This window comes from Scyliorhinus canicula, chromosome 31, assembly GCF_902713615.1.
Source record: "Scyliorhinus canicula chromosome 31, sScyCan1.1, whole genome shotgun sequence".
In the NCBI taxonomy this organism is placed as follows: Eukaryota; Metazoa; Chordata; class Chondrichthyes; order Carcharhiniformes; family Scyliorhinidae; genus Scyliorhinus; species Scyliorhinus canicula.
The window spans coordinates 3,487,785-3,511,468 of NC_052176.1; the positions used below are offsets into that span (position 1 = coordinate 3,487,785).

The following is a 23,684-nucleotide window of genomic DNA, read 5'->3' on the forward strand; positions in this document are numbered from 1 at the left end:
CCCTAATTGCCCCTCGAGAAGATGGTGGGTGAGCCGCTATCCCTGTGTGGTGTAGGTACACCCACCCTGCTGTTAGGGAGGGAGTTCCCAGGATTTTGACCCCAGCCACAGTTAAGGAACGGCCGATATATTTCCGAGTCGGGATGGGCGAGCGGCTCGGGGGGGGGGGGGGGGAGGGGGGGAAAACTTGCAGGCGGTGGCGTTCCCCGTGCGTCTGCTGCTGCCCTCGTCCTTCTAGACGGTAGAGGTGGCGGGTTTGGAAGGTGCTGTCGAAGGTGCCTTGGCGAGTCGTTGCATTTGACACAAACGTCACAGCAGTTTGTGTGAACATAGAACGTACAGCGCAGGAGGCCATTCGGCCCATCGAGTCTGCACCGACCCACTTAAGCCCTCACTTCCACCCTATCCCCGTAACCCAATAACCCCGCCTAACCTTTTTGGGCACTAAGGGACAATTTAGCTTGGCCAATCCACCCAACCTGCACGTCTTTGGACTGTGGGAGGAAAGCAGAGCACCCGGAGGAAACCCACGCAGACACGGAGAGAACGTGCAGCCTCCACAGTGACCCAGCAGGGAATCAAACCTGGTTCCCTGGCGCTGTGAAGCCACAGTGCTAACCACTTGTGGCCAGTTGAATTTCCCAATTAAGCTTCTTAATTGACCTGCACCTTCCTTAATTGTAGTCCTTTGCCAGGAACTGACCCCAATTTATTGGGATCCTATTAACACCTCCGAGGAAATGACGGGGTCATTCCGAACTTCGACATCCGACCCTATATACTTAAAAGCTCCAGAAGCCCGACTTCCAATTTCGAGTTTGTTTTTCATTTTATCTATCAGATTTCTAAAATGCCAGAGATCCCCCTCACAGGAAATCACCTACATGCATTAAGAAAATGCCTGAGTTTTCGTTCAATAAAACATTGCAGGATCTGCTTTCAGCAGAATACAACCACCGTTGCGTAGGATCGGCTTGAATTGAAAAGATACCGTAGCCTGGATACATCCTTTAGCCCCTATACACGCTAGTGTAGCTTCCATTGAGCTCCTTCTCTATCTCCACCTTTTAACTTTGGAAGCTTTTAAGAACCCCTCACAAATATGGGCGGTATAGTGGTTAGATCATAGAATTTACAGAGCAGAAGGAGGCCATTCGGCCCATCGAGTCTGCACCGGCTCCTGGAAAGAGCACCCTACCCAAGGTCAACACCTCCACCCTATCCCCATAACCCCACCCAACACTAAGGGCAATTTTGGACACTAAGGGCAATTTATCATGGCCAATCCACCTAACCCGCACATCTTTGGACTGTTCGAGGAAACCGGAGCACCCGGTGGAAACCCACGCACACACGGGGAGGATGTGCGGACTCCGCAAAGACAGTGACCCAAGCCGGAATCGAACCTGGGACCCTGGAGCTGTGAAGCGATTGTGCTATCCACAATGCTACCGTGCTGCCCTAACCCAGTTACTTCACAGCGCCAGGGTCTCAGGTTCGATTCCTGGCTTGGGTCGCTGTCTGTGCGGAGTCTGCATGTTCTCTCCCGGCGTCTGCGTGAGTTTCCTCCCACAAGTCCCGAAAGACATGCTTGTTAGGTGAATCGGACATTCTGAATTCTCCCTCCGTGTACCCGAACAGGCGCCGGAGTGTGGTGACTCGGGGTTTTTCACAGTAACTCCATTGCAGCGTTAATGTAAGCCGGCTTGTGACAATAATAAAGGTTATTATATATGTTGCTTTGACTTCAATGGATTTACATTCCCATGAGTATGTCACTAAATATTCTGGGAAAATGCTCGTTCGTGCTTTTCCTGCTGTTGGGGAGTGCGCTCCGATATTGGTCACCCAGTTTTTCCTCAAATCCCTGAGCTACAAGCCTGGCTTTGGCTGTATACGTACCATGGGGAAGTGCTTCCTCCGTGCATATCCACCGACGGAGCAACGTTGCCCGTCTTTCCTCTGGTGCCTCCGTGTGAACCCAAACTCTCCCCAGCTGTTAAGTTGTTTTTGTTTCGTCTTCTCACCCCCCCCCCCCCCCATTAACTCACTAGTAGCCACTAGAGCCTCCTCATTGTAGGCATGACTATTTATTGTCGAGAGTGCACAGGCCTTGAGGAATGTAATGTAAGCCGCAGACCTTCCAGAAACAATCGCTTTCACATGGCCCGCGTCCAACTTCGTTTGGGCCTTCTCGATTGAAGGTTTACTTAACACCAGTGTTCGTTTTTAGCCATTTCAGAGTTTTACCATCGTCGAACCGGAAACAAGTGGAAGCCGCGACGTTCTTCAACTTTGCTCTTCCTTACTTAATGAATCATGATGTGGAGATGCCGGCTTTGGACTTTGGGGTGAGCAGAGTTAGAAGTTTTACAACACCAGGTTAAAGTCAGCTGAAGGAGCTGCGCTCCGAAAGCTAGTGATTCGAAACAAACCTGTTGGGACTTTAACCTGGTGTTGTAAGACTTCTTAATGAATCGATGTACCTATTTAGCCAGTCCTGACTCAAAAGGTTGTTGGGGGGGGGGGGGAGAGAGAGACACACGAGGAAGGTCCTGGCTGATCAGGGGAGTCAGTACACGGTGGTTGCAGGCAGAGGGAAAGTCGGTGACCTTAGTAAACGAGTACGTCCCGAAATTGAGATGAAGTAACATTTGTAAAGCGGCTGTCGGCTGCCGCAGTACCTGACCTTGACACTCACCAACTGATTCTGGGGGGAGATTTAAACACTGCATTGGACCTGAAGCTGGACTGCTCAAAGCGCCAAAGTCGTTGGCCCGTTCTGGGATGGCAAAGGTGTTCTCTACATTCATGGAGGAGACAGGGGGTGCTGGAACATGGTGGTTTATGCACCCTGGGAATAAGGACGAACATTAAAAGATCCCGAGGCAGTTCTTCGAAGAAGGAGCTGCCGAGGGCTCTCCCCGCGCAGGGTGCTCTGCTCGATACTTCATCCTCCAATCAGCAGCACACAGAACCGAAGAGAGAGATTACCTGCGCTACATAAATTCGATCTTTGGTCTTCTCCTACCCGCTGCAAGCTTTCCATCTCTCGGATTTAAAATCATCAACCTCAAACTGTGCCTCTCTGCCCAGATGCTGTTGAGTATTTCCAGCGGTTTCTGGACTCGTAACTGGACTTGGAAGTGATCGGGAAGATAGCCTGCAGACGGCTGCGGATCAACATTTAAAAATGCGATAGCTGGGTGTTGGAATATCATTTAATAAATTTTAAAAATATATATATATATATACACACACACCACCCTACCCGCACCCCCCCACCCCAAAACAAATATTCAATGGCATTGCCCAGACATCAGATGCCATTTTACAGGGACAGAGACACTGTGCCAGATAATACAGAATGAACGGTTCTATAGGTCAAGTGGCAACACGTCGTCTAAACCCCCAGAAAGTCCCAACATCGTTGAGTAACACACCCGACTCGGGTCAGAGTTCAATTCCAGGCTGGAATGTGCCGATGAAATGCTGGTGGCCGGCTGCCACCCCCCCACCCCCGGGCAAGTGCCGCTGTCTTGGGAACAAGCGGGCATAATTATGCAGAGGAAAACACGGGGCTTCTGTACAGATCTTGGCAGATACAGCCCATCGCATTTGATTTAATTTGATCCATCCTTTTGTGGAGATTTGAGCTCACCGTTTCTGCCTTCCGCCGTATACAGAGTTGATAGCCGCCGGCAATCATGACGATCAGAATACTCCTTCCATAGAGGTAAGCATTGCGATGTTTCAATTCATTTTGCCAAGCTTTCGTACACGGTTGAATACTGGGAAGCCATCGGGTTTGCCGCTATCTCCCCTCGCTGTGGGTAGAAATAGCTGGGATGGCGGCCCTCAGGGCCAGGCGTTAGTCGAGCAGCTCAAAGGCCGACCAGGTTCAAGGTCAGGGCAGTCCGCAAAGCGAAGCACGGGAAGGGGGGGGGGGGGGGGGGGGGCAGTAGCTCATTGGGGAACGCCGGGAGGGATGCGGAAGTGGCGCGCGTACGCTGCCGTCAAGATCGGAAAATGACACTCACTGTCACTGGATTGTGTGTGTGTGTCGGTGGGTGCAATGCCTTGCCCTCGCTAAGCTCGTGGCAGGGGATCTCCGTACGGGGAGAGCGAGAAAGGAGGGAGGGAACACGATCTCGAGAGAATGCCCTGCCTAAGCTACTGGAAGGAAGTCAGGAAAGGGCAGTTGAAGATGAATCTATATTTCTACTCGGGATCAGTCCTGGCGTCGTGTTTAAACATTAATGCTTCCGGGTGAGATGAAATAACAGCGGAAACTCCACACGTAACGCTGGAAAGATGTTTTAAGGCACTGCTAATGGGGGCTGGTTTTACACCACAGAGGCGCAGGAACTGGCATCTCGCTTTGGAGGTGCATAATGACGTGGGGGACACGGCAGGCGCATTCTGAAGTGCCCCTCTGCCGGAGTGGCAGCATTGATAGAGGATGCGCGTTGCAGTCCAAGTGGGTCAAACGCTCCGAGGGTAGGGGTTTTCAAGAGGCCGGATTGGGGACTTCCTCTCTGGGCGGGGGCACTTAGCAGGCCAGGGCGGGCACTCAGTCCCAGAGCAGGACTATTTAACAGGCCAGGGCGGCCACCCAGGCCAAGAGTGGGGGCGCTTAGCCGGCCAGAGCGGGCACCCATCCCGAGAGTGGGGGCGCTTAACCGGCCACCCATGCCAAGAGTGGGGGCACTTAACCGGCTAGAGCGGGCACCCATTCCATGAGCGGGGGTATTTAACCGGCCAGAACGGGCACCCATCCTCAGAGTTGGGGTGTCCAGCAGGCCAGACTGTGCACTCATTACCGGGGCGGGGGTACTTAACAGGCTGGGCCGGGCACTCAATCCCGAAGGGGGGGTATTTAACAGGCTGGGGCGGGCACTCAATCCCGAAGGGGGGGCATTCAACAGGCTAGGGCGGGCACTCAATCCCGAAGGGGGGGCATTCAACAGGCTGGGTCGGACACTCTTTCCCAGGCAGGGTGTTTGTAACAGGCCAGGTAGGGCAGCCGTTCCCCTAACGGGAGACTGTGCCCTCGTGTCCTTGGCGAGTTTATTTAACGGACGAGACTTGACACTCGTTTCGGTAGCCGGGGGGTCCAACAGAGCGGACTGGGCGCTCGTTTCTGTCGCAGGGGGGTCCAACGGACCAGACTGGGCGCTCGTTTCCATCGCAGGGGCGTCCGACAGCGCAGTCTGCGCGCTCGCCTCTGGTGCCGGGGCGTTTTCTGGCCCAGACGGGGCACTCGTTCCCGCAGCTGGGGTAATTAACGGGCCAGACTGGGCGCTTGTTTCCGCAACGGGGGCATCTAACAGGCCGGTCTGTGCATTTGTTTCTGCCGCAGGTGTGTCTAATTGACCAGTCGGCACGCTCGTTTCGGCAGCTGGGGTAGTTAAGGGGCCGGACTGTGCACTACTTCCCGCGGCAGGGGTACTTAACGGGCCAGATTGGGCACCAGTTTCTGTAGCGGGGGTATTTAACCGTCCAGACGGGGCACTCGGCACTTTAGCAGGGGTATCCAACGCACTGGATTGCTCACTTGTCCCAAGTGTGGAGGCGTTTGATTGGCCGGACTGTGCACTCATTCCTGGGCCGGGGGTTTTTGACAAGCCGGAATGGACCTTAGTTGCCAGGGCGGGAGATTTTAACCTTCTGGAACCCCGGCCGGAGGTTTTTGACAGGCCGGAACGGACGTGCATCCCTGGGCTGGGAGCTTTTAGCAGTCCAGATCGAGGGCTCATTCCCAGGACGGGGGTATTTAACAGGGCAGACCGGGGACTCGTTCCCAGCGTGGGAGTATTTAACAGGCCATTTCGGGGATTCTCCCTCATGGCGTGAATATTCAATTGGCCAGATCGGGGATTCTCTCTCAGAGAGGGGGGGCTTAACAAGCCAGATCGGGGATTCTCTCTCAGATAGGGGGGGCTTAACAGGCCAGATCGGGGATTCTCTCCCAGATAGGTGGGGCTTAACAGGCCAAATCGGGGATTCTCTCCCAGAGAGGGGGGGCTTAACAGGCTAGGTCGGGGATTCTCTCCCAGAGAGGGGGGTCTTAACAGGCTAGGTCGGGGATTCTCTCCCAGAGAGGGGGGGCTTAACAGGCTAGGTCGGGGATTCTCTCCCAGAGAGGGGGGTCTTAACAGGCTAGGTCGGGGATTCTCTCCCAGAAAGGGGGGTCTTAACAGGCCAGATCGGGGATTCTCTCCCAGAGAGGGGGGGCTTAACAGGCCAGATCGGGGATTCTCTCTCAGATAGGGAGGGCTTAACAGGCCAGATCGGGGATTCTCTCCCACAGAGGGGGGGCTTAACAGGCCAGATCGGGGATTCTCTCCCAGATAGGGGGGGTTTAACAGGCCAGATCGGGGATTCTCTCCCAGATAGGGGGGGTTTAACAGGCCAGATCGGGGATTCTCTCCCAGAGAGGGGGGGCTTAACAGGCCAGATCGGGGATTCTCTCCCACAGAGGGGGGGCTTAACAGGCTAGGTCGGGGATTGTCGCCCAGGGCAAGGGTATTTAACAAGTCAGATCGGGGACTTGCTCCCATGGCAGGGTCATTTAACAGGCCAGACCGGGGCCTCGATCCCAGGACAGAGGCAATTAAATGGTCTGAACGGCGCTTCACTCCCGGGAAGGGGGCATTTAACAGAGCAGAGCGAGGACTCGCTGCCGGGTCAGGGGCATTTAAGAGGGAAGAACGGGGAGTTGCTCCCGGGAAGGGGGCATTTAACAGGGCAGAACGAGGACTCGCTCGCGGGGCAGGGGCATTTAACAGGGCGGAACGAAGACTCGCTGCCGGGGCAGGGGCATTTAAGAGGGCAGAACGGGGAGTTGCTCCCGGGAAGGGGGCATTTAACAGGGCAGAGCGAGGACTCGCTGCCGGGTCAGGGGCATTTAACAGGGCAGAACGGGGAGTCGCTCCCGGGAAGGGGGCATTTAACAGGGTGGGACGAGGACTCGCTCCCGGGGCATTTAAGAGGGCAGAACGAGGACTCGCTCCCGGGGCTGGGGCATTTAACAGGCTGGGCAGGATGTTCGCTCCCGGGAAGGGGGTATTTAACAGGCCAGAACGGGGATTCACTCCCAGGGCAGGGGCATGTAACAGGCCAGATCGGGGATTCGCTCCCGGGGCTGGGGCACTTAACAGGGCGGATCGGGGATTCGCTCCCAGGGCAGGGGGATTTAACAGGCCAGAAGGGAGACTCTCTCCCCGGAAGGGGGTATTTAACAGGCCAGATCGGGGATTCGCTCCCGGGGCTGGGGCATGTAACAGGCCAGATCGGGGATTCGCTCCCGGGGCTGGGGCACTTAACAGGGCGGATCGGGGATTCACTCCCAGGGCGGGGGTTTGTAATAGGCCAAATCGGGGATTCGCTCCCAGGGTGGGGGTACTTAGCAGTGAGTGCCGTGTCCGCTTGGCGGGGGAGAGTAAATCGTGTGGCAGTGTCCTCTTTGCAGCCTGCCGGTTCTCCAGCGTTGGCGGAGGTAAAGGAAGGCAAGCGCGATGGTGCGGGAAGCTTCTTTTGGCGAGGTCAGGCGTGAACTGCCTCCCAAGTCCGCGGTCCTTGTGCACATCATTGGCGGGGTCGGGCTGAAATGGCTCAACGTCTTGCCCACTCGCCTCAACATGTCCGTCGTCCAGGTGATAGCGAGTGTAACTCGACATTTGCTGTCCATACATATCTAGGGAATCACGTGGTGCCCAGGTGCACTCTGCGGCCTGGTGGTTTGGTCTTCCGCACCGCTGACAATTTCCCACCACACTGCCGACTGATTGGAGCTGGGTGCTTGCCTCAGATGACCGAATCCTAATTTTGTTTCAGGTGAAGTCGGCGAGATCCATCCTGTTAATGGCTTTCAGTGCTTCTTCCTGGATGCAAACACATCACCTGAGAAAGAGAGCGAGAAAGGGGCTGAATTAAATGCAGGGTCATTGGGCGTGCAGTACCCCGCCAAAGTTTAAGACCCTTGCTCTCGGATTCTTTTGGGACGATAATCTTGTGCTCAGGCCCAATGAATCACTGGTTTGATCAGAACTGAAGCACTGCACAAAACTCTGGGCACCGCACTGCAGAAAGATCGAGGCCTTGGCCAGGCTGCAGAGATCTACTCGAATGGTTTCAGGGGTGGGGGGGAAATTTATGAGGAGAGAATGCAGTGTAGATTTATCAAGAGCGACTCCGGAACTCAAGGGGGGAGGGGGGGGTTCAGCCACAAAGGAGAGAAGCCGCAAACTGGACGCACAGGGCCTGGAATTTAGCAGAAGGGGCAGCTTCATCGTAGGTATTTGAGTTATGAAGGAGAGCAGATAAGGGAGAAACCATTGCTTGCGATGACAGGAGTCAGGAATAAGGTGGGCACCTTCGCTTTCTTCCTCGTGGGGCGAGGACATCGCTAGCAAGGCCCAGCATTCAGTGCCCACCCCAATTGCCCCCTGGTCTCGCTCGGCCTTTTCAGAGGGACAGTGAAGAGCCAACCCCGCGGGAATGGGCTGGTCGTACATGGTCTGGGAAAGGGAGGGAGTGGAAAGGTTTGGGGATCTATTTGCGGGTTTGGTGGAAAAGTTTCAGTTTCTGTGGGAGGGTAGTGGAAGGGAATGGGTTTAGGTATTTACAGGGGAAAGGAGTTCAAAGGGCGGCATGTGGCGCAGCGGGTAGCACTGGGACTACCGCGCCGAGGACCCAGGTTCAAATCCTGGCCCTGGGTCACTGTCCGTGTGGAGTTTGCACATTTTCCTCGTGTCCGTGTGGGTTTCACCTCCACAACCCAAAGATGTGCAGGGTAGGTGGATTGGCCACGCTAAATTGTCCCTCAATTGGAAAAAAATAATTGGGTACTCTAAATTTTTTTGAAAAAGGAGTTCGGAAGGAGCTTTCTACGTCTCCTTGGCTGCCCCCCCCCCCTCCCCCTCCCCCTCCCCCCCTCTGATGGGTAAGGTAGTCTCTTTGCATCAGACAGGGAAAGGGAAGACCTGATATTTATGGGCAGTTGATGGAGAGGGAGGGAGCCTCGCTGGAAGAGATAGAGAGAAAAGGGAGTTAGAGTTGTGGTGTGTGCTTGGTAAGGGGGTGTGGGGGGAGGTGGAGTGAGGCCCTGTACAGGATAAACCGTACCTCCGCGTGTGCGAGACTGAGCCTAATACTTGTTAAAGTGGTGCACAGAGCGCACATGACGAAAACACTCGAGTGGGTTATTTTCGGGGGTGGATGACAGATACAAGGCTGCTCATAGAAGCTACAGTGCAGGAGGCCATTCGGCCCATCGGTCTGCACCGGCTCTTTGGAAAAAGCACCCCACTCAACCCCCGTAACCCCACCTAACCTTTTTGGACACTAAGGGCAATTTATCATGGCCAATCCACCGAACCTGCACATCGGGAGGAGGAAGCCCACACACACACACACACACACACGGGGAGAGTGTGAAGACTCCGCACAGACAGTGACCCAAGTGGGAATCAAACCTGGGACCCGAGAGCTGTGAAGCAACTGTGCTAGCCACTGTCCTACCGCGCTGCCCTGTTCAAGGGGCTGTTTAGCACACAGCTAAATCGCTGGCTTTGAAAGCAGGCCAGCAGCATGGTTCGATTCCCGTAACAGCCTCCCCGAACAGGCGCCGGAATGTGGCTACTAGGGGCTTTTCACAGTAACTTCATTTGAAGCCTACTCGTGACAATAAGCCATTTTCATTTCATTTTTTCATTTCAAGAGGGCCGACAAACCACTCCCACAAGTTTTGATCCTGCCCGAAATTAAGTTATGGGAGTCTTTCTTCGAGACTATGTCAGAGATTTTATTTTTGGGGGGGAAAGAGAGAGAGAGGAGCCATGACTGTGGGTAGCAACATTTGGGGTATCGGATGAACCAGAGGCTGCGGGGGGGGGGGGGGGGGGGGGGGGGGGGGGAGCTGTTGCCTTGCCCTCCCCGATAACCTGGAGGATTCTGCTCGGATGGCAGGCTCCGGATCCACCTTGGGCGACTTGGGTAGGGAATCTATCGGAATTCTTACATGTGGAAAAAATGAAATAAACCATGGGGGGGGGGGGGGTTCAAATCGAGGCAGACTGTTCTATCTATCATTCTAATTCTGAACAACTTCTCCTTTAACTCATCTCACTTTCTCCAAATCAAAGGTGTAGCAATGGGTACCCACATGGGTCCTAGCTATGCTTGCCTTTTTATGGGGCACGTGGAACATTCCTCGTTCCAGGTCCATCTGGGCCCCTCCCACAACTCCTTTACCGATACACTGATGACTATTTTGGTGCCGGGTCATGCTCTCGTCCAGACCTGGAAAAATTCATCAACTTTGCTTCCAGTTTCCACCCCTCCATCACTTTCACCTGGTCCATCCCAGACACTTCCCTTCCTTGATCTTTCTGTCTCCCATTTCCGGCAATAGACTATCCATCACACGCCCACTGACTCCCACAGCTCTTCGCACCCTACACCCAGTAAGGACTCCATCCCTTTCTCTCAACTCCTTCGCCTCTCTCGCATTTGCTCCGATGATGCCACTTTCCAAAATGGTGCTTCAAAAATGTGTTTGTTCTTCCTCAACCGTGATTTCCCACCTACTGTTGACGACAGGGGGGCCCTCAACAGTGTGCCGTCCATCTCCCGCACCACCCTCTCCCCCTCCCCTCCCTCCCAGAACAAGGATAGTCACCCTCGTTCTCACATTTCATCCCACCAGCCTCCGTATGCAAAGCACAATCCTCCGCCATTTTCCCCAATTCCAGCGTGATGCCACCACCAAACACATCTTCCCTTCACTCCCTCTGTCAGCATTCCGCAGAGACCGTTCCCTCCGAGACAATCTAGTCCACTCCTCCACCATACCCAGTACCTCTCCCATCACCCATGGCACCTTCCCATCATGCTTAATATCCCAGGCCCAAAACACTCATTCCAGGTTAAGCAGCGTTTCACTTGCATCTCTTCCAATTTGGTCTACTGCATTCGCTGCTCCCAATGTGGTCTCCTCTATATCGGAGAGACCAAACGCAGACTGGGTGATCGCTTTGCCGAGCATCTTCGGTCTGTGCGCATTCAGGATCCTGACCTTCCCGTTGCTTGCCATTTTAACAAAAGACCCTGCTCCCCATGCCCACATCTGTCCTTGGCCTGCTGCAATGTTCCAGTGAAGCTCAACGCAAACTGGAGGAACATTTCATCTTCCGGTTAGGCACGCTACAGCCTTCCGGTCTCAACATCGAATTCAACAACTTCAGATGATCAGCTCTACCCCACCTCGACCCATTTATTTTCATCCCATTTCATTTTAACTGTCTTTTACCATTTATTTATTTTGTAATATATATTTAACCCCCCCAATCTTATTCACCTTTCCTTAACCTTAGTCCTCTTTGCTTCCCGCTTCCCCTCCCCCCACATCTACAGTTCATCCTCTGATAGTTTCTCTGCTGTTTGGCCTTTGACATATTTTTTGTTCTCTCTGGGGACTGCCATTAACACTCTTTCGCCTTGGTATCTGTGGCCATTAGCACCCGGTTTCCCTGGGTTTCTGTGGCTATGACTCATCTTTCATTCTCACTCCACAGTATAAGTATGTCTCACTTTCTCTGTCTGTTAGCTTTTCTCTTTTGAGGCAGGCTGTTTAACTCCTTCAAGAATTGGTCGTTGGCAGAAAATTGGAGGGGTGGGAGGATTTACACAAAAAAAGGGCTTATGGGGTGGGGTTTGAAAATGTAAAGTTTTTAAAATATAAACTTAAGAGCATCCAATTCTTTCTTTTTCCAATTAAGGGGCAATTTAGCGTGGTCAATTCACGTACCCTGCACATCTTTGGGTTGTGGGGGCGAAACCGATGCAGAAACAGGGAGAATGTGCAAACTCCACATGGACAGTGACCCGGGGGCAGGATCGAACCTGGGTCCTCAGTGCCCTGAGGCAGCAGTGCTAACCACTGCACCACCCCGAAAATTGTATTAAATTGAATGAGTGGTGTATATCGTAAAATGGAAAATGTCCTGAACAAAAATATATATTTTTTAAAAGTCAACCACATTGCTGTGTGTGTGTGTGTGTGTGTGGGGGGGGGGGGGGGGCCTAGAATCAAATGTCGGTCAGACCAAGGCAAGGACGGCAGATTTCCTAGCCTAAATTATTTCATTAGCAAACCAGATGTGTTTTTTTTTAAATTGGCAATCAATGATCGTTATCGAGACCAGCTTTATAAATTCTGTTAATAAAATCTGGATTAATTTCCACTGGCTGCTGTGGTGAGGTCTGAACTCTCTTTCTATGCCATTATCAACATTAACAATCGAATGGCGATGTTCTCATGTCTCCGCTGCCCTTGTCCTTCTAGGTGGTGTGAAAATTTGAAAACAGATACGTGGCCTTTGTTAGCCCAACGCATGGATTACGGGGATAGGGTGGAGGTGTGGTCTTAGATAGGGTGTTCTTTCCAAGAGCTGGTGAAGCCTCAATGGGCTGAATGGCCTCCTTCTGCACTGTAAATTCTATGATAATCTATGAATACAAGAACAGGGAGGTTAAGACTGAGCTGTATAAAACGGTGGTTAGGCCACAGCGGGAGTACTGCGTACAGTTCTGGTCGGCACGCTACAGGAAGCAAGTGACTTGACGGGCGAGGGTGCAGAGGAGATTCACCAGGATGTTGCCTGGGCTGGAGCGCTTCAGCTATCGCAGAGACTGGGCTTGTTTTCCTAGGAGCAGAGAAGACCTTCAGGGGCTGGTTGAGCACAGTGGGCCAAGACAGCTGGCTTGTAATGCAGAGCAAGGCCAGCAGCGTGGGTTCAATTGCTGTACCGGCCTCCCCGAACAGGGTCCGGAATGTGGCGACTAGGGGCTTTCACAGCAACTTCATTGAAGCCTATTTGTGACAATAAGCAATTATTATTAAAGCACAAGAGCAGAATTAAGGCATTTGTCCCATCGGGTCTTCTCCACCATTCAATCACGGCAGATATGTTTCTCATCCCCATTCCCCTGCCTTCTCCCCATAACCTCTCGATAGTCAAGAACCTTTCTATGTCTTTTTAAAAAATATATATAAAGTTAGAGTATCCAATTCTTTTTTTATTCCAACTGTGGGGCAATTTAGTGTGGCCAATTTTCCTACCCATCACATCTTTTGTGTTGTGGGGGCGAGACTCCTGCAACACGGGGAGAATGTGCAAACTCCTCCCGGGGCCGGGATCGAACTGGGGTCCTCTTTGCCATGAGGCGATAGTGCTAACCACTGCGCCACCGCATCTACCTCTATCTTTTTTTTTAAATTTAGATTATCCAATTATTTTTTCCAATTAAGGGGCAATTTAGCATGGCCAATCCACCTACTCTGCACATTTTTTGGGTTGTGAGGGCGCAACCCACGCAGACACGGGGAGAATGTGCAAACTCCACACGGACAGTGAGCCAGAATCGAACCTGGGACCTCAGCGCCGTGAGGCGGTTGTGCTAACCACTAGGCCACCGTGCTGCCCAGTCTACCTCTATCTTAAAGACACGCCGTGACCAGACTTCCACAGCCTTTGGCGGCAACGGGTTCTGCAGATTCACCACCCTCTGGCTGAAGAAATTCCTCCTCGCCTCAGTTTTAAAGGATTGTCCCTTTAGTCTGAGGCTACGCCCTCGGGTTATAATCTTTATTGCCACAAATAGGCTGACATTAACGCTGCAATGAAGTTACTGTGAAAATCCCCTCGTCGCCACATTCCGGCGCCTGTTCGGGTACACGGAGGGGGAATTCAGAATGTCCAATTCACCTGACAAGCACGTCTTTCGGGACTTGTGGGAGGAAACCGGAGCGCCCGGAGGAAACCCACGGTGAGAACGTGCAGACTCCACACAGACAGTGACCAGAGCCCGGGAATCAAACCCGGGCACCTGGCGCTGTGAAGCAACAGTGCTAACCCACCGGGCTACCGTTCTGGTTTCTCCAACTAGCGGAAAGGCCCACCGCAAGGGTGCCCGATCGAGGCACGTCAAATCACGAGGGGCGCAGGTAGGGCAGAGAGGAGGGAAATCATTCCACCACCCCATGCAGAGGGATTGATAACCGGGTGGCTGCGGATAAGGGGGGAGGGAGGAGGGAAAAGTCTCTTCCCATCCAGAAAGGGGGGGGGGGGGGGGGCAGAGAATATGGGGAACCTTTTCCCACCCAGAGAGGGGGAATAAACCTCTGCCTACCCAGAGAGAGGGAAAGGGGGGGGGGGGGGCAGAAAATGAGGAATTAACCCTCTGCCTACCCAGAGAGAGGGAAGGGGGTAGGGAATGAGGGAATAACCCTCTGCCTACCCAGTGAGGGGGATGGGGGGCAGAGAATGAGGGAATAAATCCTATGCCTACCCAGAGAATGAGGGAATAAACCCTCTGCCTACCCAGAGAGAGGGGTAAGGAATGAGGGAATAACCCTCTGCCTACCCAGAAATAGGGAGGTAAGGGGTAGGGAATGAGGAATTAACCATCTGCCTACCCAGAGGGGGTAGGGAATGAGGGAATAACCCTCTGCCTACCCAGAGAGGGTAGGGAATGAGGAAATAACCCTCTGCCTACCCAGTGAGAGGGATGGGGGGCAGAGAATGAGGGAATAAATCCTATGCCTACCCAGAGAGAGGGGCAGGGAATGAGGGAATAACCCTCTGCCTACCCAGAGGGGGTAGGGAATGAGGGAATAACCCTCTGCCTACCCAGAGAGGGTAGGGAATGAGGGAATAACCCTCTGCCTACCCAGTGAGAGGGATGGGGGGCAGAGAATGAGGGAATAACCCTCTGCCTACCCAGAGAGGGGGGGGGGGGGGGTAGGGAATGAGGGAATAACCCTCTGCCTACCCAGAGAGGGGGGGGGGGGTAGGGAATGAGGGGATAACCCTCTGCCTACCCAGTGAGAGGGATGGGGGGCAGAGAATGAGGGAATAACCCTCTGCCTACCCAGAGAGGGGGGGGGGGGGGTAGGGAATGAGGGAATAACCCTCTGCCTACCCAGAGAGGGGGGGGGGGGTAGGGAATGAGGGAATAACCCTCTGCCTACCCAGAGAGGGGGGGGGGTAGGGAATGAGGGAATAACCCTCTGCCTACCCAGAGAGGGGAGGGGGTAGGGAATGAGGGGATAACCCTCTGCCTACCCAGTGAGAGGGATGGGGGGCAGAGAATGCGGGAATAACCCTCTGCCTACCCAGAAAGGGGAGGGGGTAGGGAATGAGGGGATAAATCCTCTGCCTACCCAGAGAATGAGGGAATAAATCCTCTGCCTATCCAGAGAATGAGGGAATAAACCCTCTGCCTACCCAGAGAGGGAAGGGGGTAGGGAATGAGGAATTAACCCTCTGCCTACCCAGAGAGAGGGGGATGGGGGGCAGAGAATGAGGGAATAAACCCTCTGCCTACCCAGAAAGGGGAGGGGGGGGGGGGGGGTAGGGAATGAGGGAATAAACCTCTGCCTACCCAGAAAGGGGAGGGGGGGGGGTAGGGAATAAACCTCTGCCTACCCAGAAAGGGAAGGGGGTAGGGAATGAGGAATTAACCCTCTGCCTACCCAGAGAGAGGGGGATGGGGGGCAGAGAATGAGGGAATAAACCCTCTGCCTACCCAGAAAGGGGAGGGGGGGGGGGGGGGGGGCAGAGAATGAGGGAATAAACCCTCTGCCTACCCAGAGAGGGAAGGGGGGTAGGGAATGAGGAATTAACCCTCTGCCTACCCAGAGAGAGGGACGAGGGTGGGGAATGAGGAATAAACCCTCTGCTTACCCAGAGAGAGGGAAGAAGGGATTAAAGCTCTCACATTCGACGCCGCCGTCCTCTCCGTCCCGCCGCCGGTTGGAAAACACGACTCAAAATGGCCGCCGCCCTGCCTTCCTCCCGCCCGCCGCCCTTTGAGCGACAGCGGGCCGGACCAATCGGCTGGCCGGCCGCGACCCTCCCGGCCAATCGGGACCCCCATCCGGCGGGGGGAGCGGAAAGCCCGCCTCCCCGGCCGGAAGCGGAAGGGGCGGGCTCCGGCGGGCGGCACGTCCTCCCATTGGTCGGGCCGGAGCCGCGCGGCCGCCGATTGGCCGGCGGCGCCGTCAGTCGGTTTGGTGGTGGGCGGGGCTTCTCCTTCGGACGGACGAACGGCGGGGACCGGCGCCATTTTGTGTGGGTGTGTGTGGGGAGGGTGAAAACAAAATGAAGATCTTCGTGGGCAACATCCCCAGCGAGAGCACGGTGGACGAGCTGCGGGCCCTGTTCGAGTACTACGGCGCCGTGCGCGAGTGCGACATCATCCGGCACTACGGCTTCGTGCACATGGAGGGCGCCGAGGAGGCGGCGCAGGCCATCGCCGCCCTGCACCAGTACGAGCTGCACGGCCAGAAGCTCAACGTGGCCGAGTCGCGGCCCCGGCCCGCCGCCGTCACCAAGGTCTACGTGGGCAACCTGGCCCCCGGCTGCAGCAACCAGGAGCTGCGGGCCCGCTTCGAGGAGTACGGCCGGGTGCAGGAGTGCGACATCGTCAAAGGTGAGGCCGGCCCTCCGCTGAGGGGGGACCTCACACTCTCCTCCCTCCGCTGAGGGGGGGCCTCACACTCTCCTCCCTCCGCTGAGGGGGGCCTCACACTCTCCTCCCTCCGCTGAGGGGGGGCCTCACACTCGCCTCCCTCCGCTGAGAGGGGGCCTCACACTCTCCTCCCTCCATTGAGGGGCCCCTCACACTCAGTCGCTCCATTGAGGGGCCCCTCACACTCAGTCCCTCCATTGAGGGGCCCCTCACACACAGTCCCACCATTGAGGGGCCCCTCACACACACAGTCCCTCCATTGAGGGGCCCGTCACACACAGTCCCTCCATTGAGGGGCCCCTCACACAGTCCCTCCATTGAGGGGGCCTCACACTCAGTCCCTCCATTGAGGAGCCCCTCACACTCAGTCCCTCCATTGAGGGGCCCCTCACACTCAGCCCCTCCATTGAGGGGCCCCTCACACTCAGCCCCTCCATTGAGGGGCCCCTCACACACACAGTCCCTCCATTGAGGGGCCCCTCACACAGTCCCTCCATTGAGGGAGACCTCACACTCTATCCCTCCCTCCCTCAGTCCCTCCATTGAAGAGGCCTCACTCAGTCTCTCCATTGAGGGGGACCTCACACACAGTCCCTCCATTGAGGGGCCCTCACACTCTGTCCCTCCATTGAGGGGGGCCTCATACTCTCAGTCCCTCCACTGAGGGGGCATCACACTCACAATCCCTGCATTGAGGGGGCCTCACACTCAGTCCCTCCATTGAGGGGCCCCTCACACTCAGTCCCTCCATTGAGGGGCCCCTCACACACACAGTCCCTCCATTGAGGGGCCCCTCACACAGTCCCTCCATTGAGGGGGACCTCACACTCTATCCCTCCCTCCCTCAGTCCCTCCATTGAAGAGGCCTCACTCAGTCCCTCCATTGAGGGGGACCTCACACTCTGTCCCTCCATTGAGGGGGGCCTCATACACTCAGTCCCTCCACTGAGGGGGCATCACACTCACAGTCCCTGCATTGAGGGGGCCTCACACTCCGTCCCTCAGTCCCTCCATTGAGGGGGCCTCACTCAGACCCTCCATTGAGTGGGCCTCACACTGTCCCTCCAATGAGTGGGGTCTCACAGTCCCTCCATTGAGGGGGCCTCACACTCAGTCCCTCCAATGAGGGGGCCTCACACTGTCCTTCCATCCCTCAGTCCCTCCATTGAGGGAGCCTCACACTCCCTCCATTGAGGGGGTCTCACAGTCCCTCCATTGAGGGGGTCTCACAGTCCCTCCATTGAGGGGGGTCTCACAGTCCCTCCATTGAGGGGGGTCTCACAGTTCCTCCAAAGAGGGGGCGGTTTCACAGTCCCTCAGTTGATGGGGGTCTCAGTCCCTCCATTGAGGGGCCCCTCACACTCAGTCCTTCCATTGAGAGGGCCTCACACACTCAATCCCTCGATTGAGGGGGAGCCCTTCAATTTAGGGATCTTTTTTGCACGTAGAATTTTTTTAATGTTCCATCTGAGAGACGGCGCCTCCTGCAGTACGGCTGAGTGAGATTGTGGCAAGATGAGTGGGAACAGAAATCCTGGGGAGACGTGCAAACACCAGAAAATGGCGAGGAAGGGAAAAGGCTACAAATTAAATTGAAACGCTGGCAAACCCCACCGGGGCTGTTAATTTCAGGACAAATTTCTGTCGCCGCCCCAGCCACACTGCAGCATCTCATAAGTTCTTACATTTCTAACTTGAACCTTCGCTTTCTAACAGCTTACTTCCTCCTCGATGCAAGTCAGCAGTGGTGACTTGTGCCGTTCTCTCGCGTTAGATTTTACTGTTCCCAGTCAGTCTGCCTTAGACTGATGTTACAATCCCAGACCTGATCCCAACAGTGGCGAGGATACTGGTCAGAAACCCCAATATTTTAATTTAATTTTATAAGACTGAGGAAAGGACATCTCGCTCCAGGAGTGATTTCACAAAGAAATAGGGGTGTGATAGGTTAAATCAAACCTTATTACTAACACTGTGTTAAAATATCTCCACATCACACCAGAAAATAACTTGCAATTACTCCTTGAACTATGCCAATCAACACAGTGAATACAATGCCCTTAACTGCTATCTTTATTATCACGCAAACCATGAGGAAAGAACATCTCTGCTCTCAATCCATTTTGACTGTCAATGGCGCATAGGAATATCAGATTGAGAAATCGTAGATTATAACATCAGTAGGTGTGTTCTTAACCTGGTGCTGTAAGACTTCTTTGCGAGAGAGAGAGGTCTCTTGACACTGCTGTAGTAAAAATGATCTGACTCCTCTCAGAACCATGCAGAAACTCTGGCCATATCTCTTCAGAAGCTGCTTCTGCTCGCCTTCTAATCGCCTTCTAAAGTCTGATCTGCTTTGAAAGACTGCCAATCTCCCTACAGACATATCTTTAACTGGACGACAGAGGGCAAAGTGCGTAATGTCTGTTAACAGCTTCATCTAGAACTCCCCATACCCGCTTTTAGTACGAAATGCCTGACACCGTAGCTCCACCCAGTAGTGACATCATTTTACGGAGCTGAATCTAATTAACTCGACAGGAAATCCCCTTAATGCAAACAAACCTGAATTAGCCCAAGCTTTTGATGATGGCTTCATTGCACCCCACCCCCGGCTCCCAAAACCTTTGTTGTCTTTCAAACTAGGATTTAATTTGAAACAGTCCCCCTCGGACTGATCTGTTCCCTGTAAGAACACTATTCACGACGCCCTATGCCGCTCTTGCTCATGTATTTGCTTTGTTTGGCCCCTTGTTCCGCACTGTAATCAATCACTGTTTGTTGACGTACTATTTGTCAATGTTCTCTGTTGATTATTCTTTTTGTCTACTATGTACGTACTGTGTACGTTCCCTCGGCCGCAGAAAAATACTTTACACTTTACTTCGATACATAAATCAAATCAAACATGACTACAGCACACACTCTAACCCCAGACTTTTAACCCCCACTGCGCCAAATGCCTGCAATCGATCTGAAATTCCTACATACATCGCGCTCGAGGCCTTCCTGACGGGCATGGCTCAGCGACCTTGATTCCAGAGTCTCGCGTTGCTCCCACCGATTTTCTGTCCTTTGGGGTTTGGAGTCGCGAACCTTCATTCCAGAAGCCAGATAATTGAGATCGAGTTCCGTGCTGCAGGAAAGCTGTTGGCCAGGAAAGAAGGCAATGCCCATGTTGTAGTGACATACCAGTAGGGGAGCCGAGGTAACTTTGACAATTTGTAAAAGGGGGCGCATGCGATGATAGAAAGCTGGCGAGTCGGAGGAGCAATTTTGCCCTTTTCCAACCGGGACACATCGTTTCTCCCGAATCCAGAGACCTTGAATTGTATGAAATAGAAACACGCAAAGTGTTGCCGATGCTGGAAGTATCCAGCAGCCCTGGCAACACCTGTGGAGAGAAGGGGGGGGGGGTTAACATTAAACTCGCGCATGGACTCCGTGCCAACTCTGTTTCTCCCTCCACAGATCCTGCCTGACCCGTATTTTGTTTACATTTGACGACCGTGGGTTTTGTGTGTATGTAGAACGTAGAAACGGGCTGTTGGGCCCTTCTGTGCCGCACCAGCCTCCTCCTCATCTTCCCTGCGCACTTGTCTTAACTGTCCCTGAACGGTCAACGGCCGTCATGTGCAGAGGAGTGTTCGGTGCATCTCCTCCCCCGGCAGTCTGCCAGCGTCGGTCCCGTAAGATTCTGTTCACGCGACGTTTAACCTCTGTTCTTCCCGCCTTCCAGATTACGCCTTTGTGCACATGGAAAAGGAGGAAGACGCGATCCAAGCGATTGCCAATCTGGACGAGAAGGAATTCAACGGGACCAAGCTCAGGGTGCAGCTCTCCCGGTCGACCTACGGGAAGTCTGGCGGGCAGCGGGATGTCTGCCAGCGCTGTGGAAGGCAGGGGCACCAGGCGAGAGATTGCCACTCCGCCCGCCATAATCAGTCCAACCCGTACCAGCTCCAGTCTCAATACTACCCCTCTTACTATTCGTATTACGATTACGACTACGGCCACGGCTCCTATTACGACTATTACGAAGATTACCAGGCCGCAGGTGCTGCCGCAAGTTACGCGCCGCTCGACTACGTGAGGGAGAGGAGTCCGAGCCGCCTGAGCACGCCCGCGCCGGCGGCGGCGGCCAACAGCTGCACTCTGTACGAACGCACCCGCCTATCGCCGCTATCGCTGCCAAAATATCAGAATGAGAAGTTCGTAGACGATAGCATCAGTAGGTATGTATCCGTTGCGGGCAAAAGCGCGGGGAGGGAGGGGGTTGAGGGGAGGAGAAGCCGCTGATGTGACTCGCCCCACCTCCACGTGGAACTCGTAGAGTCACACCTTAAAGAAGTGTCTCTCGGTGGTGCCCAGGTTTTCGTTGTGCCAGCTTGGGTATGCTCCGGGCTCCGCAGTACGTAAAGCAGACCCTAACGCTGGCGTGGAGCGGTGTACATTGTGTTGGTCAGACACCAATCCACTTGCCCCCTAGCTGTGGGTGCTGCTGAAGCACCTGGTTGTAAATTGAGCCGATCCTTGTGTGTGTCAACGGCACAATTAGAGAACGCAGTTGTTGGAGAGTAATTGATCGGTCCGCACAGGCTGCGTGGAGTTAGGGAGATATTCGGCTGTAGCTTTAAGGATCTTTTGTAACCGAGGTTGTGTCTGGGAGAGTGTGGTGTGAGCTGTGGAGCACCCTTCCAGAGAATGTTGTTTTGGAGCAGCTGCTTAAAACAAGTAGTTACCTTTCATATCCTCAGCAAATGTCGCTTAAAGCTACTGACTGGTCGCAGCAATCGATCCAGCAGTTTGTCAACCGTTGACCCACTAACTGAGGACCCCCCCCCCCCCCCCCCCCTCCCATGGTGCAGAGCTTCAGGGTGCCAAGGCCTTAGCGAGGGTGTCAAAACAGATTTATTTGCGTGGAACCCGGTCCAGAACAGAGGGGCTGATGGGGTTGTTCTCCTCCCAGCTGAGAAGTTTAGGACGGGCGATTTGATAGCGGCATTCAAAAATCACACAGGCTTTTCATCGAAGAGTAAGTGAGGCAGGGAGGATTGGGTGGCTGGTTCAGAGAGCTGACAGTGATACGACGTGCCGAATGGCCTCCCTAAGCCTGTTCACAATCCCAGAGAATCCCTGCAGATTCCGCCTGGTTTAACATCCCTCGAGGCGGGCGCCGCCCCCTCAGGGCGAGAATGCCCTCCGCTAACTAACGAGCCTGGTGTGAGAATAGCCAGTTTCGCCGGTAACAGAGATGCATGGCGACGGTATCGTTTTGTCATCATCGGCCACACTCGAAACCCTAGACCGTTACGCGGGAGCCTTGTCACGATGCATTGGGTGAAACAAAACGGTGGTGGGAGTTTTCCATTCGTCCTTGCTCTAGAAGCGTTAGCTCCTCCGCTCTGGGATGGGGGTGGGGGTCATCGGGGTTGCTGGGGGATGGTGCATTCACTACGAGGAATTCCAAGCCAATGGATACTTGTGGCCACTCGGGAGCATTGCCCGTTGTGAACAGTTTTGACCCCCCCCCCCCCCCCCCACATCAGTACGGTGCAAGCGGTGAGGGGGTGGATTGTAGCGTCGGCGTGCTTGTCTCCCTGTTTGGGGGGGTAGCTCCTGGCGCTGAATGCGGCAATTATGGGTGTGATTTTCTAACCGTGTCCATCAAGTCGGCTGCCTCTTGACGTCCGACTCGCAGGTCAGTTTGTTGTCAGGAGCCCAAACTCTCAGGTACACCTTCCCACTCCAGGACACTGCAGCCTCCCATCCTTCCATGAAGATTCCCGATCGTTTGCACAGCCGCTTGATTCAGAATCTTCTCTTTCCAGCCCCCCCCCCCCCCCCCAAACTCTTGCCCTCAGACACTTAATTGCTTTCCCCACTCCTCTGCAGCAAAGTGGAGGGGGGGTGGCCTATCAGTTTCCCCTTTCCCCCTGAATCGTCCCCACTAACTGGCACGGCACAGGGCCCTTTCGTCCCCACGACCTGATGTCTCCTGCCCCGAAGGCTCCCCAGGTCGAGCAGCTAGTTCCCCGCCTCCCTCCGCTGTGCGACCGCACGGTTCTTTACGTTCTACGAGATGCTAAAACATTTGACTCGTGTTGTGTACCAACGCCGTGATTCGCTTGCGGCTGCAGCCCGTGGGGGGGGGGGGGGGGGCAGTGGCTCCCATCCAAACAGAATGATAAATCAATCCAAGGTGACTTGACACAAAAAAGAGGGACTTGGTCTCGGAGTGTTCATTGGTGGCCAGTGAAGTACATTTGAGGTGTGGGGGAAACGTTGGTAATGCAGAGCCAGCTCCCTGATTTGTGCAGCAGGGCACCATCCCGGCTGGGGGTCTGCGCGGTGGGATGTGGGGGACAAAAGGGGTGGCGGTGTGTCCCGTTTGCGGTTTCTCGATTTGGTGGCGGGCAGGCACATTTTGAAATGAAATCATAGAGGCCCCCCCCCGCCCCCACCGGTCCTCCCTCCGCTCTCCCCAATCCCCCCCTCCCCGCGTTTTGAGTCTTGCTCACCCCGGCTCCTCCCTCCCCTCGATGAATGCATGAGCGACTTTTCCTTTTCCGGCCAGCCCTGTATTGACATGATGTGCTTTTTCTCTTAGGTATGATCAGTTTGACTATGATAATACCACCGACACCCGCTATGCCCAATGAACCGACGATTTCCTCCTCCTCCTCTTCCTCCTCCTCCGTCGCCGTCGCCGCCGTTCTCCGACCAGAAGATCGCTCTCTCCAGACGAATACACGACCCCGCGATTGCGGCACCACAGCGCCTTGGCGTTTAAAACAAAATTTACATCTATCTATCTCTCTCTCTCTCTCTCTCTCTCTCTCTCTCAAAACAAATAGATACGATCACTGCAGCCCGGCCTTGTGAGGCATAGATTCAGTAAACACTTAAAACGCTTTCTTTCTCACCGGTGATTGTGATCGGAAACTGCTCGCTAGGGTCATTTTATTTTTGTTTCCAACTTCCCTTAAAAAAAACATCAACCCGCCCTTCATGCAAGTCCTGCTAAATATCCTGACCAAACTCGGGTGCTTTCCCAAGTGGTGAAGCACACCCTTCCAGATCACCTGCTTCCCCCCTGGCCCGGCGCTACCTTTTTAAAGGGGCGGGGAGCCCGTTCTGCCGTT

At 54.4% G+C, this 23,684-nt stretch overlaps 2 protein-coding genes across 3 annotated transcripts; one reads left to right on the forward strand and one right to left on the reverse strand.

The window, feature by feature from the left end:
• Window positions 1–3,681: 3,681 nt before the first annotated feature.
• On the reverse strand, window positions 3,682–15,837 carry LOC119958934 (nascent polypeptide-associated complex subunit alpha, muscle-specific form-like). Of its 2 annotated transcripts, none has more exons than XM_038787457.1 (2): window positions 15,787–15,837; window positions 3,682–7,905 (listed from the first exon to the last, which is right to left on the reverse strand). In XM_038787457.1, exon 2 carries the CDS (start codon window positions 7,695–7,697, stop codon window positions 4,347–4,349), a length of 3,351 nt encoding a protein of 1,116 aa, XP_038643385.1. In that variant the 5' UTR covers window positions 7,698–7,905; window positions 15,787–15,837; the 3' UTR covers window positions 3,682–4,346. The 2 variants fall into 2 exon arrangements, with proteins under 2 accessions (XP_038643385.1, XP_038643384.1); XM_038787456.1 differs by having other exon boundaries at window positions 15,753–15,832.
• Window positions 15,838–16,096: 259 nt separating this feature from the next.
• LOC119958937 (RNA-binding protein 4B-like) lies at window positions 16,097–23,383 on the forward strand. The gene is made up of 3 exons (XM_038787461.1): window positions 16,097–16,500; window positions 20,279–20,774; window positions 23,150–23,383. Exons 1-3 carry the CDS (start codon window positions 16,170–16,172, stop codon window positions 23,199–23,201), a joined length of 879 nt encoding a protein of 292 aa, XP_038643389.1. The 5' UTR covers window positions 16,097–16,169; the 3' UTR covers window positions 23,202–23,383.
• The last annotated feature ends 301 nt before the right edge of the window (window positions 23,384–23,684 follow it).